Genomic DNA, 13,020 nt, shown 5'->3' with positions numbered 1-13,020 from the left:
AAGGAGTAATAAACACCATCATACACGCTAGAGCCCCTTCCACGAGAAGACTCTATGCGTCAAAATGGTCTGTGTTCTCAAAATGGTGCACCGACAGAGACCTGGACCCGCGGACATGTGGGGTGTCGTCGCTGCTCCTATTTCTACAAGAGCTGCTGGATAAGGGCAGATCCCCATCCACGCTCAAAGTGTATGTGGCGGCTGTTGCGTCGTTCGCTGAACCCCTGCATGGCCAGTCATGGGGTAAAAACGAGCTGGTCATCCGCTTCCTCAGGGGAGCTAGAAGGATGAACCCCCCCGCGCCCCCCATCGGTTCCTATCTGGGATCTTTCTATAGTTCTCGAAACTATGAAAGCCCCCCCTTTCGAACCACTTCAATCCGTGGATTTGAAATACCTTTCACTCAAAACCATTTTTCTGACTGCCCTGTCATCAGTCAAACGTGTGGGAGACCTTCACGCGCTGTCTGTCAGCGCTGCGTGTCTTGAGTTTGGACCAAGTGACTCCAAGGTCATTTTAAAGCCTAGACACGGCTATGTTCCCAAGGTGATCGGTACTCCTTTCAGAGCACAGGTCATTTCCCTATCGGCGCTGCTAGCACCCGATAGCGAACGCGACGCCAATCTCCTTTGCCCGGTCAGAGCACTGAGATTGTCTTGTTACTATGGGGAGTAGAGCTTTCAGTTTCTCTGCTCCTCAGCTCTGGAATTCGCTTCCACCAGACCTCCGTAAAATTGACTCTCTTCCACTTTTCAAATCCAAACTCAAAACTTACCTGTTTAGAATAGCTTATTTCCTTTGACCATAACTTCACTTTTTTAATTGTCTTGTGTCTCATTGCTTTTTAAATTTGTTATTGTTGATGATGATGTAAGGTGACCTTGAGTGTCAAGAAAGGCGCCTATAAATAAAATGTATAATAATAATAATAGTATACTGCGCGCTCCGCCGCTTTCAGACGCTCTGAGCAGCTTTTCGTTTCGTTCGGAGGGTGCACCAAAGGTCTCGCCGCCTCGAAACAGACACTATCTAGATGGATAGTGGACGCTATTGCTGCTGCATATGCGTCAAAAGACCTGCCATGCCCGTTGGGCATTAGGGCTCACTCCACTAGAGGCATGGCATCCTCGTGGGCATGGTCCAGCGGGATTTCCATTCACGACATATGTGTGGCAGCGGGATGGACTTCCCCTCCACCTTTGTCAGATTTTACAATATGGAAGTGCCCGCTCTGCAGGCAAAACTACTAGCGGTTTAATACGCTACAGCTCCCTGGTGAGCTGCACTGATGGGACACATTCCACACAGACCGGCACCGCCGCTCTTTCGTTCCTTCCCACTATGTGCTTATGTATTACACAATCAATGACCCTCATTCTTGCCGGCCAAATATTATTTCCCCACTCATAAGGGCTCCCCGGGTCCCCCTTAATTCCCTGGGGCTCATACAGTGGATGCTTGGCGCGCACGGCGTTGACAATGGGTTCCGTAGCGTAAGCTAGCTTACGTAATACTGAGAGAACCTCTCGTAAGAGAACGTATCGGTTACCTAATGTAACCTCGGTTCTCTCTAGATGAGGGAACGAGTATTGCGTAGCCGGCCGTGCTTGCGCCACGAGCGACTTTTCGCTTCAGTCAATGAAAACTAGGGTTCCAGCCTACGAACTACGCTTATATGCACTCAAGTCACGCCCATTTTGGCGGGCTTTGATGCAGTGAGCGCGCGGACGCCTCTCATTGGATGCGAGTTCGCCCAAGCTCGTCTATAGGCTGCAGCAGTTGCCGCAGAGCAACCTATGAGCTCGCTAGCTAGCCCGCTCAAGGTCTGCAGCTGCCGCACTGCGTTGACAATGGATACAAAAATTAAGGATAATTTTTTTTGGCTTCAATATCTCAGAAAAGATGAATCTTTCCCGTAGCGTAAGCTAGCTTACGCAATACTCGTTCCCTCATCTAGAGAGAACCGAGGTTACGTTAGGTAACCGATACGATTTCCATGAGCTGTAAGCCGTACTCAAGATTACAACAACAACAACAAAAAATAGGCTCGAATTATTTCACTTTATGTGTAATGAAACTTTTCCACGATATTCAAATTGTTTTTAGATGCACCTGTATTATAACCACATCTGATAAACGCATTTAGAATAAACTTGTTTGTAACAAGACAATCACAAATAAAAGTCAGTATGTTGGTGGACCTCTATAAATAAACAGTTCACAAAGGTGTCCACTAACATGTTCTGAATCCTCTTCACACTGCAAATGCAGCACAGAAATCACAATTAATGCCGCGACTGAAGCGTGCCGTGTATGTTTGCACAGACATTAGAATGGAGCAAACAGGTGTCATTAATATTTTACCAACCTGGTCTCATAAATTACGTTACTAATACCAACATTGTTGTATAAGATATTTATGTGGCTTGTTGAACATATTGCAGGTGTTTCCTGGTGAAATGAAATCTACAGGTGTTAAAACAACAATGACTTTAATTCACTTTCATGCAAATCACAAGTAAAACAACAGATTATCAGTTCAAAAACACACCTCAAAATGACATGGTTTCTTTAACAATTGCAATTTTCATATCACAATTGCTTTTTGTGACACTAATGGTTAGGTTTAAGGTTTAAGGTTTAAGGGTAGGGAGGTAGCATTTGTTGATTTAAAACTCATGTGGAGCATTAACCTTAAAAACCTCAGTTTGGGGGGAAATTTCCTTTGCTTTAAGTGAAAAACAGTGGGCATTTTACCTCAAAACTGCCGTGATGCATGTAATCAACCGTGTAATATCATTTTGCAATGCTGTCACCACCATTACATCATTTTCATGAGATCAGGCTGATATTTACACAGGATCCTAACAATAATTTAGAGGAAAGAGACAGAAAACAGTTGATATTTTCCAATACAATCAAATAAAAAGTTATAAATAAGTAAAAGAAGGTTCACAACTTAATTTACAACCCGCTCTCACTCCCGAGGCATGAAATACTGCCGCTTGTGCAAGAGTCCAGTGCGTCAATCTACAGATGCCAAAAGCACCTTCTGGTGTGAATGCAGTCTAAAAAGGAGGCGTCACTGCCAATATTCAGATATTACGTGTGTTTAACCGCAATATGTTTTATTGTACTTATAAATATATTAGTGTGGTCATATTACATGTACATGCTGCTTATTTTAGATCCCCTAACTCAACCTCTTTCCTGAACCTAACCAATTATCAACTATATAAATCATGAATTAGGTTTTGTGTTTAACATAATTGATAATTGGTTGTGTTTAGGTATGGGGTTGGGTAAATTTAGCTACAATAATTTTTATTTACATTACACCTTTTTGTTTTATATATATACTTAAGCACCTGACCCCACCATTACGCCTAAACCTAACCAATTGTCAACAATATTAAAGACATAAGCAGATAAAAGTACTATCACAATCATTCATTTTAAATAAAAATGATACAAAAGCACTATAATAATTCCAAAACATACGTTAGCATTGTGCGTGGAACAGAGTGAAACCGAAGAGTTTAATTGCTGAAAATCGTCCCCCTCCGTGATTCCAAGACCGGTCGCATATCTCATTCAAAAGATACATCCGAACCTGAGCTCATCGTAATCCGTCACAAGACACGTGAGGGCCAATGGTGGTGGCAATTTTTTTATTTGTTTATAACGAGTCGAGAGCTGAATGTTTAAGGCACAGGGATGGGTGATACCACTTATTTTCTTTTCGATCCGATACTAAGTACTTTTAGGTCAATCTCGCCGATATCGATACCAAAACCGATACCCATTAAATAGAATTGTTTGGATAAAATGAGTAACTTTAATATTACTTAATTTTTATATATATATTTATGGGCCTAAACAGAAAATGATTAGGCTGCTTAAAAATTTATAAGTATAAACCACATATACTGTAAAACCTCAAAATTAACCATAGATATAATTATATGGTTACTATTACTAAAACCATGTTAACATATGGATACTAGCTGGACATAGCTGTAGTAAAACTATGGTTAATTGTATTAAAACCTTGGTTACTGCCAAAAAGAAAGTAAAAAACATGGTTACTAGGTTACATACAATACATATCATGTCTAGGTTTGTCATTACTTAGTGTGAAGAACTCCAGATGCTGTTTTTCTGTCATTACCTCAGGAAAACACTGTTCCCTTTGAACGAGCGCTATGACTGAAAGAGTGAGCGCTGTCTGACTGTTGGTGTATTTAGCATTTAGCCGGATGTGTTGGAAACCGACGCCAAAGGGTGCTTTTGGCGTCCACCTGTTGACGTGCTGGGCTCTTTCACAAGTGGCAGTATTTGACTCTTTGGAAGTGAGAACGGGTTGTAATTTAATAAAAGGTCACAACTGCAGGTTTTATGGTGAACAGATGAAGGAAAGTCTTCCAGTGCTATGCAGGTACAGAACAGGCTGAACAAAACCAGCCAGCACATAACAAATCAAACCAATTAACCAAAATGAATAGATGTTCTGTTGGGTCACAATGGTCAAGATTCCTGAGATAGTATATGGAATATACATAATAATCATGCTCACAGTAGATATAAGAATGAGATGAAATGCTCTTCTCTTCACATGACTGTCCTTTGTTTTCTCTCTCCCTCTCTCTCCTGGTCCTGACTGTTTCAGAGCTCTGAGAACGGCTGAAAGGCAAAACAACTGAACGGAGGGGACCAGTACGAACTGAATCGATAAGAACCACATATGTACAATGCTATCTATGACCATAGTAAATCCACAGACCAAACAAGAGCAAAGACAAATTGTCCAGGCTGCTGTGGAACAGATCACTCTATATCTGAGAGGTTTGTATTTAAGAAAGGTTACAGGATAAACCACAGCCAGGTAGCGCTCAACACACACCAGACACTGAAACAGAGGACGACCAGTGAGGGAAAAGCCTTCAGAAAATGCTGCTGCTGACATGAGACTTGAAAACCAAACTGACAGTACTAAGAACAAACTATTCAGGCAGTCAACATATTCACAAACAGAGAGATTGAGGATGAAGAACTCTGATGCAACTCCACTTCCTCTTCCTGTGACGATGAGCCAAAAAACATAGGAATGTGTAGGAAGACCAAACAGGAAATTGATGCAATAGAAACCTATTCCCAGATAGGTTAGCACTGTGAAATCCGGTGTGGAGTTTGTCGATACTTGAGGTGTAGTGAAGTTCAGTGTAGAGGTATTCATTTCCTCCATGCTTATCTACTCAGAAATATGCAAATAACATTTTATCTGTGATTCCCGGGAAGTCATTCAGACTATTCAAACAGTAATTCAGTGAATCATTTCAAGTAAATATCCAGAACACAATGTTAAAGGAGTATTCTGGTTCCATACAAGTTAAGCTAAATCGACAGCATATGTGGTGTAATGTTGATTACCACAAAAAATAAAATAAATAAAAATAATAAAAAATCAGCTCATCCCTCCTTTTCTTTAAAAATTGAAACAAAATCAAGGTTTCAGTGAGGCACTTGAAATGGAAGTGAATGGGGCCCATTTATGGAGCGTTTAAAGGCAGAAATGAGAACTTGTTATTTCAAAAGCAATTACATTAATTCATCTGTTTAAACTTGTGTATTATTTGAGCTGTAATGTTGTTTAAATCATAATTACTTAATGGTTTAGGGTTTACACTGTTACGTCGTCATGGCAACATAATTGTAAAATTGGATATAAATTTACACAGAAAAGGTTAATAAGTGACTTTATCACACTAACGCATATCGTTTACGTCCTGTGGCTATACTTTGAAACAGTAACCATTTAAATGTTTACGGATTGGCCCCATTCACTTGTATTGAACCAGGAATAATCCTTTAAGTGACTACATGTAACGTTCAAGTGGCTCATATAAATACAGGTATTTTGAATACAAAACAACATGTGTGCATCAAACAGAAGATAATTGCTTTTCAAATCACTTTAACTACATGAAATGATTCTATTTGTTCACAAGTTGTGTTCTATTTTCATATCCTGTTTATGGAAAGTCTAATAATTTTCGATCATATATCCTTAAATACCTGTCACATACTGTAATGTGCAATATGAAACATATAGAGCTCATCCCACTTTTGTTTAACAGCTTATCCATCTAACATGCCCATAACCCTTATGTACTAATTACACTGTAGCATAGTTTAGGCAGAAAAATTTAATAAATAATCAAAAAGAGGATTTTGTCACCTGATGGGTGGATGCCCAGTCTCTGTGGATGAATATACTGTAAATGCTGTGTTGTGTTTTGTAGACTGACTTCAAAGCTGCCACAGGAATACTGTGTATGCATGGCTTCATATGCTACACGTCATATAAAACCCAAAACATTTAAATATTTAAAAGCAATACATAAACATTTTCAAAAAGACAGATAGCTTTGAGTACATTTGAATAGAAAGTAGTTTAGCTGTATAGAAAGTAGTTTAGCTGTAAAGGAATATTCAGAGTTTGTTGAGCATGTTATTAATAATGTTATGGGTATTATATCTAAACACTTGTTAAAATTGTACATGTAGTAGATGTAGTAAAGTTCTGTAATTGGCTCTTGGTGGAAATAAATAATATAGACTGTCTTTATATCTACTGCACCTTTCAGATTTTAAGCAAAACGTTTTTAACAAATTAATAAGAGAAATCTACATAAATTAATAACATAAACAACATAAACACACTTGAATATCCATCCATCCATCCATCTACAACCGCTTATCCGAAGTCAGGTCGCGGGGGCAGCTGCTCCAGCAGGGGGCTCCAAACTTCCCTATCCCGAGCCACATTAACCAGCTCTGACTGGGGGACCCCGAGGCGTTCTCAGGCCAGTGTGGAGATGTAATCTCTCCACCTAATCCTGGGTCTTCCCCGAGGCCTCCTCCCAGCTGGACGTGCCTGAAACACCTCCCTAGGGAGCCGCCAGGGGGCATCCTTACCAGATGCCCAAACCACCTCAACTGACTCCTTTCGACGCAAAAGAGCAGCGGCTCTACTCCGAGCTCCTCACGGATGACTGATCTCCTCACCCTATGTCTAAGGGAGAAGCCCGCCACCCTTCTGAGGAAGCCCATTTCGGCCGCTTGTACTCGTGACCTAGTTCTTTCGGTCATGACCCAGCCTTCATGACCATAGGTGAGGGTAGGAACGAAAATTGACCGGTAGATCGAGAGCTTTGCCTTCCGGCTCAGCTCTCTTTTCGTGACAACTGTGCGATAGAGCAAGTGCAATACCCCCCCCCCACCCCCCCCGCTGCCCCGATTCTCCGGCCAACCTCCCGCTCCATTGTCCCCTCACTCATGAACAAGACCCCGAGGTACTTGAACTTCTTCACTTGGGGCAATACCTCCTTCCCTACCCGGAGTACTCACTCCATCGGTTTCCTGCTGATGACACGCGTCATATAAAACCCAAAACATTTAAATATTTAAAAGCAATATAAACATTTTCAAAAAGACAGATAGCTTTGAGTAAATTTGAATAGAAAGTAGTTTAGCTGTATGTGGAAAGTTTTAATCTAAAATGTTTACAATGAAATCAATGAAAAGGTTCATTTAAAGGAATATTCAGAGTTTAATACAAGTAAAGCTCAATCAACAGCATTTGCGACACAATGTTGATGACCACAAAAATACATTTCACTTTTTATCTTTAAAAAACTAAACAAAACAAAAAAATGTCTGGGAACAATTTACAATAAGTTTCTATTTGTTAACATTAATTAACATGAACTAACTATGAACAATAATTATTAAGCATTTGTTAATCTAAGTTCATATTCATTTCAACATATACTAATACATTTTTAAATCAAAAGCTGTATTTGTTAACATTAGTCAATACACTGTGAACTGAAATGAACTAACAAACTAACAATAGTATTTTTATTAACTAACATTAACAAAGATGAATAAATGCTGTATGAAACATATTGTTAATTTTTAGTTCAAGGTACCTAATGCAGACAGAAAACAAAGCATGCAGTTGGTGTCATGTCATCGGCAAGGTTTACAGTGACTTTGATGCAGCATTTCATTTACATGCAAACAAAGATGCATCAGAGTTGCAGCTGCCTGAGATTCTAGGGGGTGAATCGGGTCACAAGTGACATATTTCAGTGCTACTTTTATGCATTATTATGAAGTATGTTCAAACACAATTCGGAGGTGGCACACAGAGCTGCTTGAACTTGCCAGTGTAAACATACAAAGTTGCTTCTGTTATAAACACAACTGGTGTCACCCAATGAAAAAGACACTATATATATATACCTGTACATCTACTTATTCTTGCGATTATCAAATCAGCCAATCATGTAGCAGCAGTGTAATGTATAAAATCTTGCCGATATCAGCTTCAGTTTAATGTTCACATCAACCATCAGAATGGGGGAAAAAAATGTGATCTCTGACCTAAGTGACTTAGACCATGGCATGATTGTTGGTGCCAGACGGGCTGGTTTGAGTATTTCTGTAACTGCTGATCTCCTGGGACTTTCACACACAACAGTCTCTAGAGTGTATATATATATATATATATATATAAAGGATTATTAGGAACACCATACTAATATTGTGTTTGACCCCCTTTCGCCTTCAGAACTGCCTTAATTCTACGTGGCATTGATTCAACAAGGTGCTGAAAGCATTCTTTAGAAATGTTGGCCCATATTGATAGGATAGCATCTTGCAGTTGATGGAGATTTGTGGGATGCACATCCAGGGCACGAAGCTCCAGTTCCACCACATCCCAAAGATGCTCTATTGAGTTGAGATCTGGTGACTGTGGGGGCCATTTTAGTACAGTGAACTCATTGTCATGTTCAAGAAACCAATTTGAAATGATTCCAGCTTTGTGACATGGTGCATTATCCTGCTGGAAGTAGCCATCAGAGGATGGGTACATGGTGGCCATAAAGGGATGGACATGGTCAGAAACAATGCTCAGGTAGGCCGTGGCATTTAAACGATGCCCAATTGGCACTAAGGGTCCTAAAGTGTGCCAAGAAAACATCCCCCACACCATTACACCACCACCAGCAGCCTGCACAGTGGTAACAAGGCATGATGGATCCATGTTCTCATTCTGTTTACACCAAATTCTGACTCTACCATCTGAATGTCTCAACAGAAATCGAGACTCATCAGACCAGGCAACATTTTTCCAGTCTTCAACTGTCCAATTTTGGTGAGCTCTTGCAAATTGTAGCCTCTTTTTCCTATTTGTAGTGGAGATGAGTGGTACCCGGTGGGGTCTTCTGCTGTTGTAGCCCATCCGCCTTAAGGTTGTGCGTGTTGTGGCTTCACAAATGCTTTGCTGCATACCTCGGTTGTAACGAGTGGTTATTTCAGGCAAAGTTGCTCTTCTATCAGCTTGAATCAGTCGGCCCATTCTCCTCTGACCTCTAGCATCAAAAGGCATTTTCGCATACAGGACTGCCGCATACTGGATGTTTTTCCCTTTTCACACCATTCTTTGTAAACCCTAGAAATGGTTGTGCGTGAAAATCCCAGTAACTGAGCAGATTGTGAAATACTCAGACCGGCCCGTCTGGCACCAACAACCATGCCACGCTCAAAATTGCTTAAATCACCTTTCTTTCCCATTCTGACATTCAGTTTGGAGTTCAGGAGATTGTCTTGACCAGGACCACACCCCTAAATGCATTGAAGCAACTGCCATGTGATTGGTTGATTAGATAAATGCATTAATGAGAAATTGAACAGGTGTTCCTAATAATCCTTTAGGTGAGTGTATATATATATATATATATATATATCCACACACACAAAACGATCAGCCACAGCATAACCACCTGTCTAATAGTGTGTAGGTCCCCCTCATACCATTAAAACAGCGCCAACACGCATCTCAGAACAGCATTCTGAGATTATATTCTTCTCACCACAATTGTACAGAGTGGTTATCTGAGTTATCGCAGACTTTATCGGTTCGAACCAGTCTGGCCATTCTCTGTTGACTGCTCTCATCAACAGGGCATTTCCATATGCAGAACTGCCTCTCACTGGATGTTTTGGGTTTTTGGCACCATTTGGATTAAATTCTCGAGGCTGTTACGTGTGAAAATCCAGGAGATCCGCAGTTACAGAAATACTCAAACCAGCCCGTCTGGCACCAACAAACATCCATGCGATTATCTAATCAGCAAAATGTGTGACAGCAGTGTAGTTCATAAAATCACACCGATATGGGTCAGGTGCGTCAGTTAATGTTCACATTAACCAGCAGAATGGGAAATTATTTGATCTCAGTGATGGTGCCAGATGGGCTGGTTTGAGTATTTCTGGGATTTTCATGCACAAAAGTCTCTAGAATTTACTCAGAATGGCATCAAAAACAAAAAACATCCAGTGAGCGTCAGTTCTGTGGACAGAAATGCCTTGTTGAACAGAGAATGGCCAGACTGGAATGGCCAGAACTGGCGCTGTTTTGGCGACACAGGGGGGACCTACACAATATTAGGCAGGTGGTTTTAATGTTGTGGCTGATCAGTGTGTAGGTAGGTAGACAGACAGACATACAGACAGACAACAGTTAGTTCTGGTCCTCGAATCTGATTGGATGAGAGATGTTCCATGATTACTGATGTCTCAGTACAACAGCACTCGGTTACTACTGTATATGTGTGTCTTTACATGTATTTTTTGACATTACGAATTTTAGCCTGCAAGTGGTGGCAAAATGAAATTTTTGTGTGTAATATGAGCCAGTTTGGTGACGTGAAGTGATCTGCGTCAATCAATGTTTTCATTCATCAGCACTATGTGATCGCTCGGATTTAATTTACACTACTAAAGCTAGGAAATATTTCTAAACGGCTTTACTATCACAACTATAGCATTAAAACTCATCACAACTGAGAGACACAACAGACTGAATAATTACATAAACTCGTGGTGCTTTCCTCTTACTGGAGTTCCCACATTGGAGAGTAGGCTCCGTACTGTTCAAAATATTTCCAATTAAATAAATAAAGCTCTGCCCAATTTTATTCAATAGCTTGTAACGGTGGCGGCCCCTGTACTAAATATTAAATAACAAAATTCAGGTGCCAGACAGGTTTAGGCCTGGCAAAATGGATATCTCGCCCCATAGCTCTTCATTTCCTGGCGCTTCCTCTTTAGACCATGAATTTTCACCATCACACCTTGACCATGGAGCTGATCGGCGCTTGAAGATCAACTCATCCTACTCCACTTTCACGCAAAGTGCAATCAACGGTGATGAAAGACCAAGCCCCACTCTCTGGTGATGAACACTTGTCAATTAGTCCCCTTGTTGAACAGGTGTTGTGCCTAATTCCGACCCCCCGGCTAAAGTCTACCCCCCTTAGCGTGCACGCGCACAGTACCACTGTTCTTCCACTAGATGGCAGTAAAATGTGTGAATTTCGTCTTCCCGCAAGCCATCCGAAAGATCAGTTTGGATGATAAGTTATACATTTTCCAGTAGATGGCAGCACAGACCTTTTGATCCTTATGGAAATAGTGCTTCTACACAACAAGTCTCTTTTGTCTGCTATTTGAACGTTAAATCACTGGCCTACTGGTAGATTTTACACTAAGGTGTCACATGCTTTACTCTTGTTATGTTACATGTTATTAATAATGTTATGGGTATTATATCTAAACACTTGTTAAAATTGTACATGTAGTAGATGTAGTAAAGTTCTGTAATTGGCTCTTGGTGGAAATAAATAATATAGACTGTCTTTATTTCTACTGCACCTTTCAGATTTTAAGCAAAACGTTTTTAACAAATTAATAAGAGAAATCTACGTAAATTAATAACATAAACAACATAAACACACTTGAATATCCATCCATCCATCCATCTTCAACCGCTTATCCGAAGTCAGGTCGCGGGGGCAGCTGCTCCAGCAGGGGGCCCCAAACTTCCCTATCCCGAGCCACATTAACCAGCTCTGACTGGGGGACCCCGAGGCGTTCCCAGGCCAGTGTGGAGATGTAATCTCTCCACCTAATCCTGGGTCTTCTCCGAGGCCTCCTCCCAGCTGGACGTGCCTGAAACACCTCCCTAGGGAGCCGCCAGGGGGCATCCTTACCAGATGCCCAAACCACCTCAACTGACTCCTTTCGACGCAAAGGAGCAGCGGCTCTACTCCGAGCTCCTTACGGATGACTGATCTCCTCACCCTATGTCTAAGGGAGAAGCCCGCCACCCTTCTGAGGAAGCCCATTTCGGCCGCTTGTACTCGTGACCTAGTTCTTTCGGTCATGACCCAGCCTTCATGACCATAGGTGAGGGTAGGAATGAAAATTGACCGGTAGATCGAGAGCTTTGCCTTCCGGCTCAGCTCTCTTTTCGTGACAACGGTGCGATAGAGCGAGTGCAATACCCCCCCACCCCCCCCGCTGCCCCGATTCTCCGGCCAACCTCCCGCTCCATTGTCCCCTCACTCGTGAACAAGACCCCGAGGTACTTGAACTCCTTCACTTGGGGCAATACCTCCTTCCCTACCCGGAGTACTCACTCCATCGGTTTCCTGCTGATGACACGTGAATATCATATAAATAAATATAAATAAATTATAGCAGGGTCACCAATCCATCTCCCAACAGTATTGTCTATAGTACAGTATTGCCTTTGATATGCAGATATCAATGTAATGTTATATAGAAACATAATATTACATTCCAGAATTTGACATATTTCAGTGTGAAACTAAATATTGAGAGGAAATAATGTAGGATGGGACTTGATTTTAATGCATGATTGGATTTTGAAAAGTTAGACTACATATGAATTGTCAATATTGTTTTCTCTGCCACAAGGTCTTGGTGACATCATCAGAAAAGTCATTTCAGAGGCAGAGAAAGTTTTCACATTTTGATGAAAAATTATAAAAACAAAAATTGTATTTATTAATAAATTAACATTTTTATTTATCATTTATAAATGTAAAAAAAGATGGTCAAGATGGAAAAGAAAAGGCATCA

The 13,020-nt window shown here is 41.0% G+C and overlaps 1 protein-coding gene across 1 annotated transcript; it reads right to left on the bottom strand.

Annotated features, from left to right (window-relative positions):
- Positions 1 to 4,396: 4,396 nt before the first annotated feature.
- LOC127624513 (chemokine XC receptor 1-like) lies at positions 4,397 to 5,236 on the bottom strand. Its single transcript, XM_052099296.1, has one exon. It carries the CDS (start codon positions 5,234 to 5,236, stop codon positions 4,397 to 4,399), a length of 840 nt encoding a protein of 279 aa, XP_051955256.1.
- Positions 5,237 to 13,020: the final 7,784 nt, after the last annotated feature.

Source organism: Xyrauchen texanus, chromosome 31, assembly GCF_025860055.1.
Source record: "Xyrauchen texanus isolate HMW12.3.18 chromosome 31, RBS_HiC_50CHRs, whole genome shotgun sequence".
Taxonomy (NCBI): domain Eukaryota; kingdom Metazoa; phylum Chordata; class Actinopteri; order Cypriniformes; family Catostomidae; genus Xyrauchen; species Xyrauchen texanus.
This window is presented reverse-complemented; position numbering and strand designations above follow the sequence as displayed.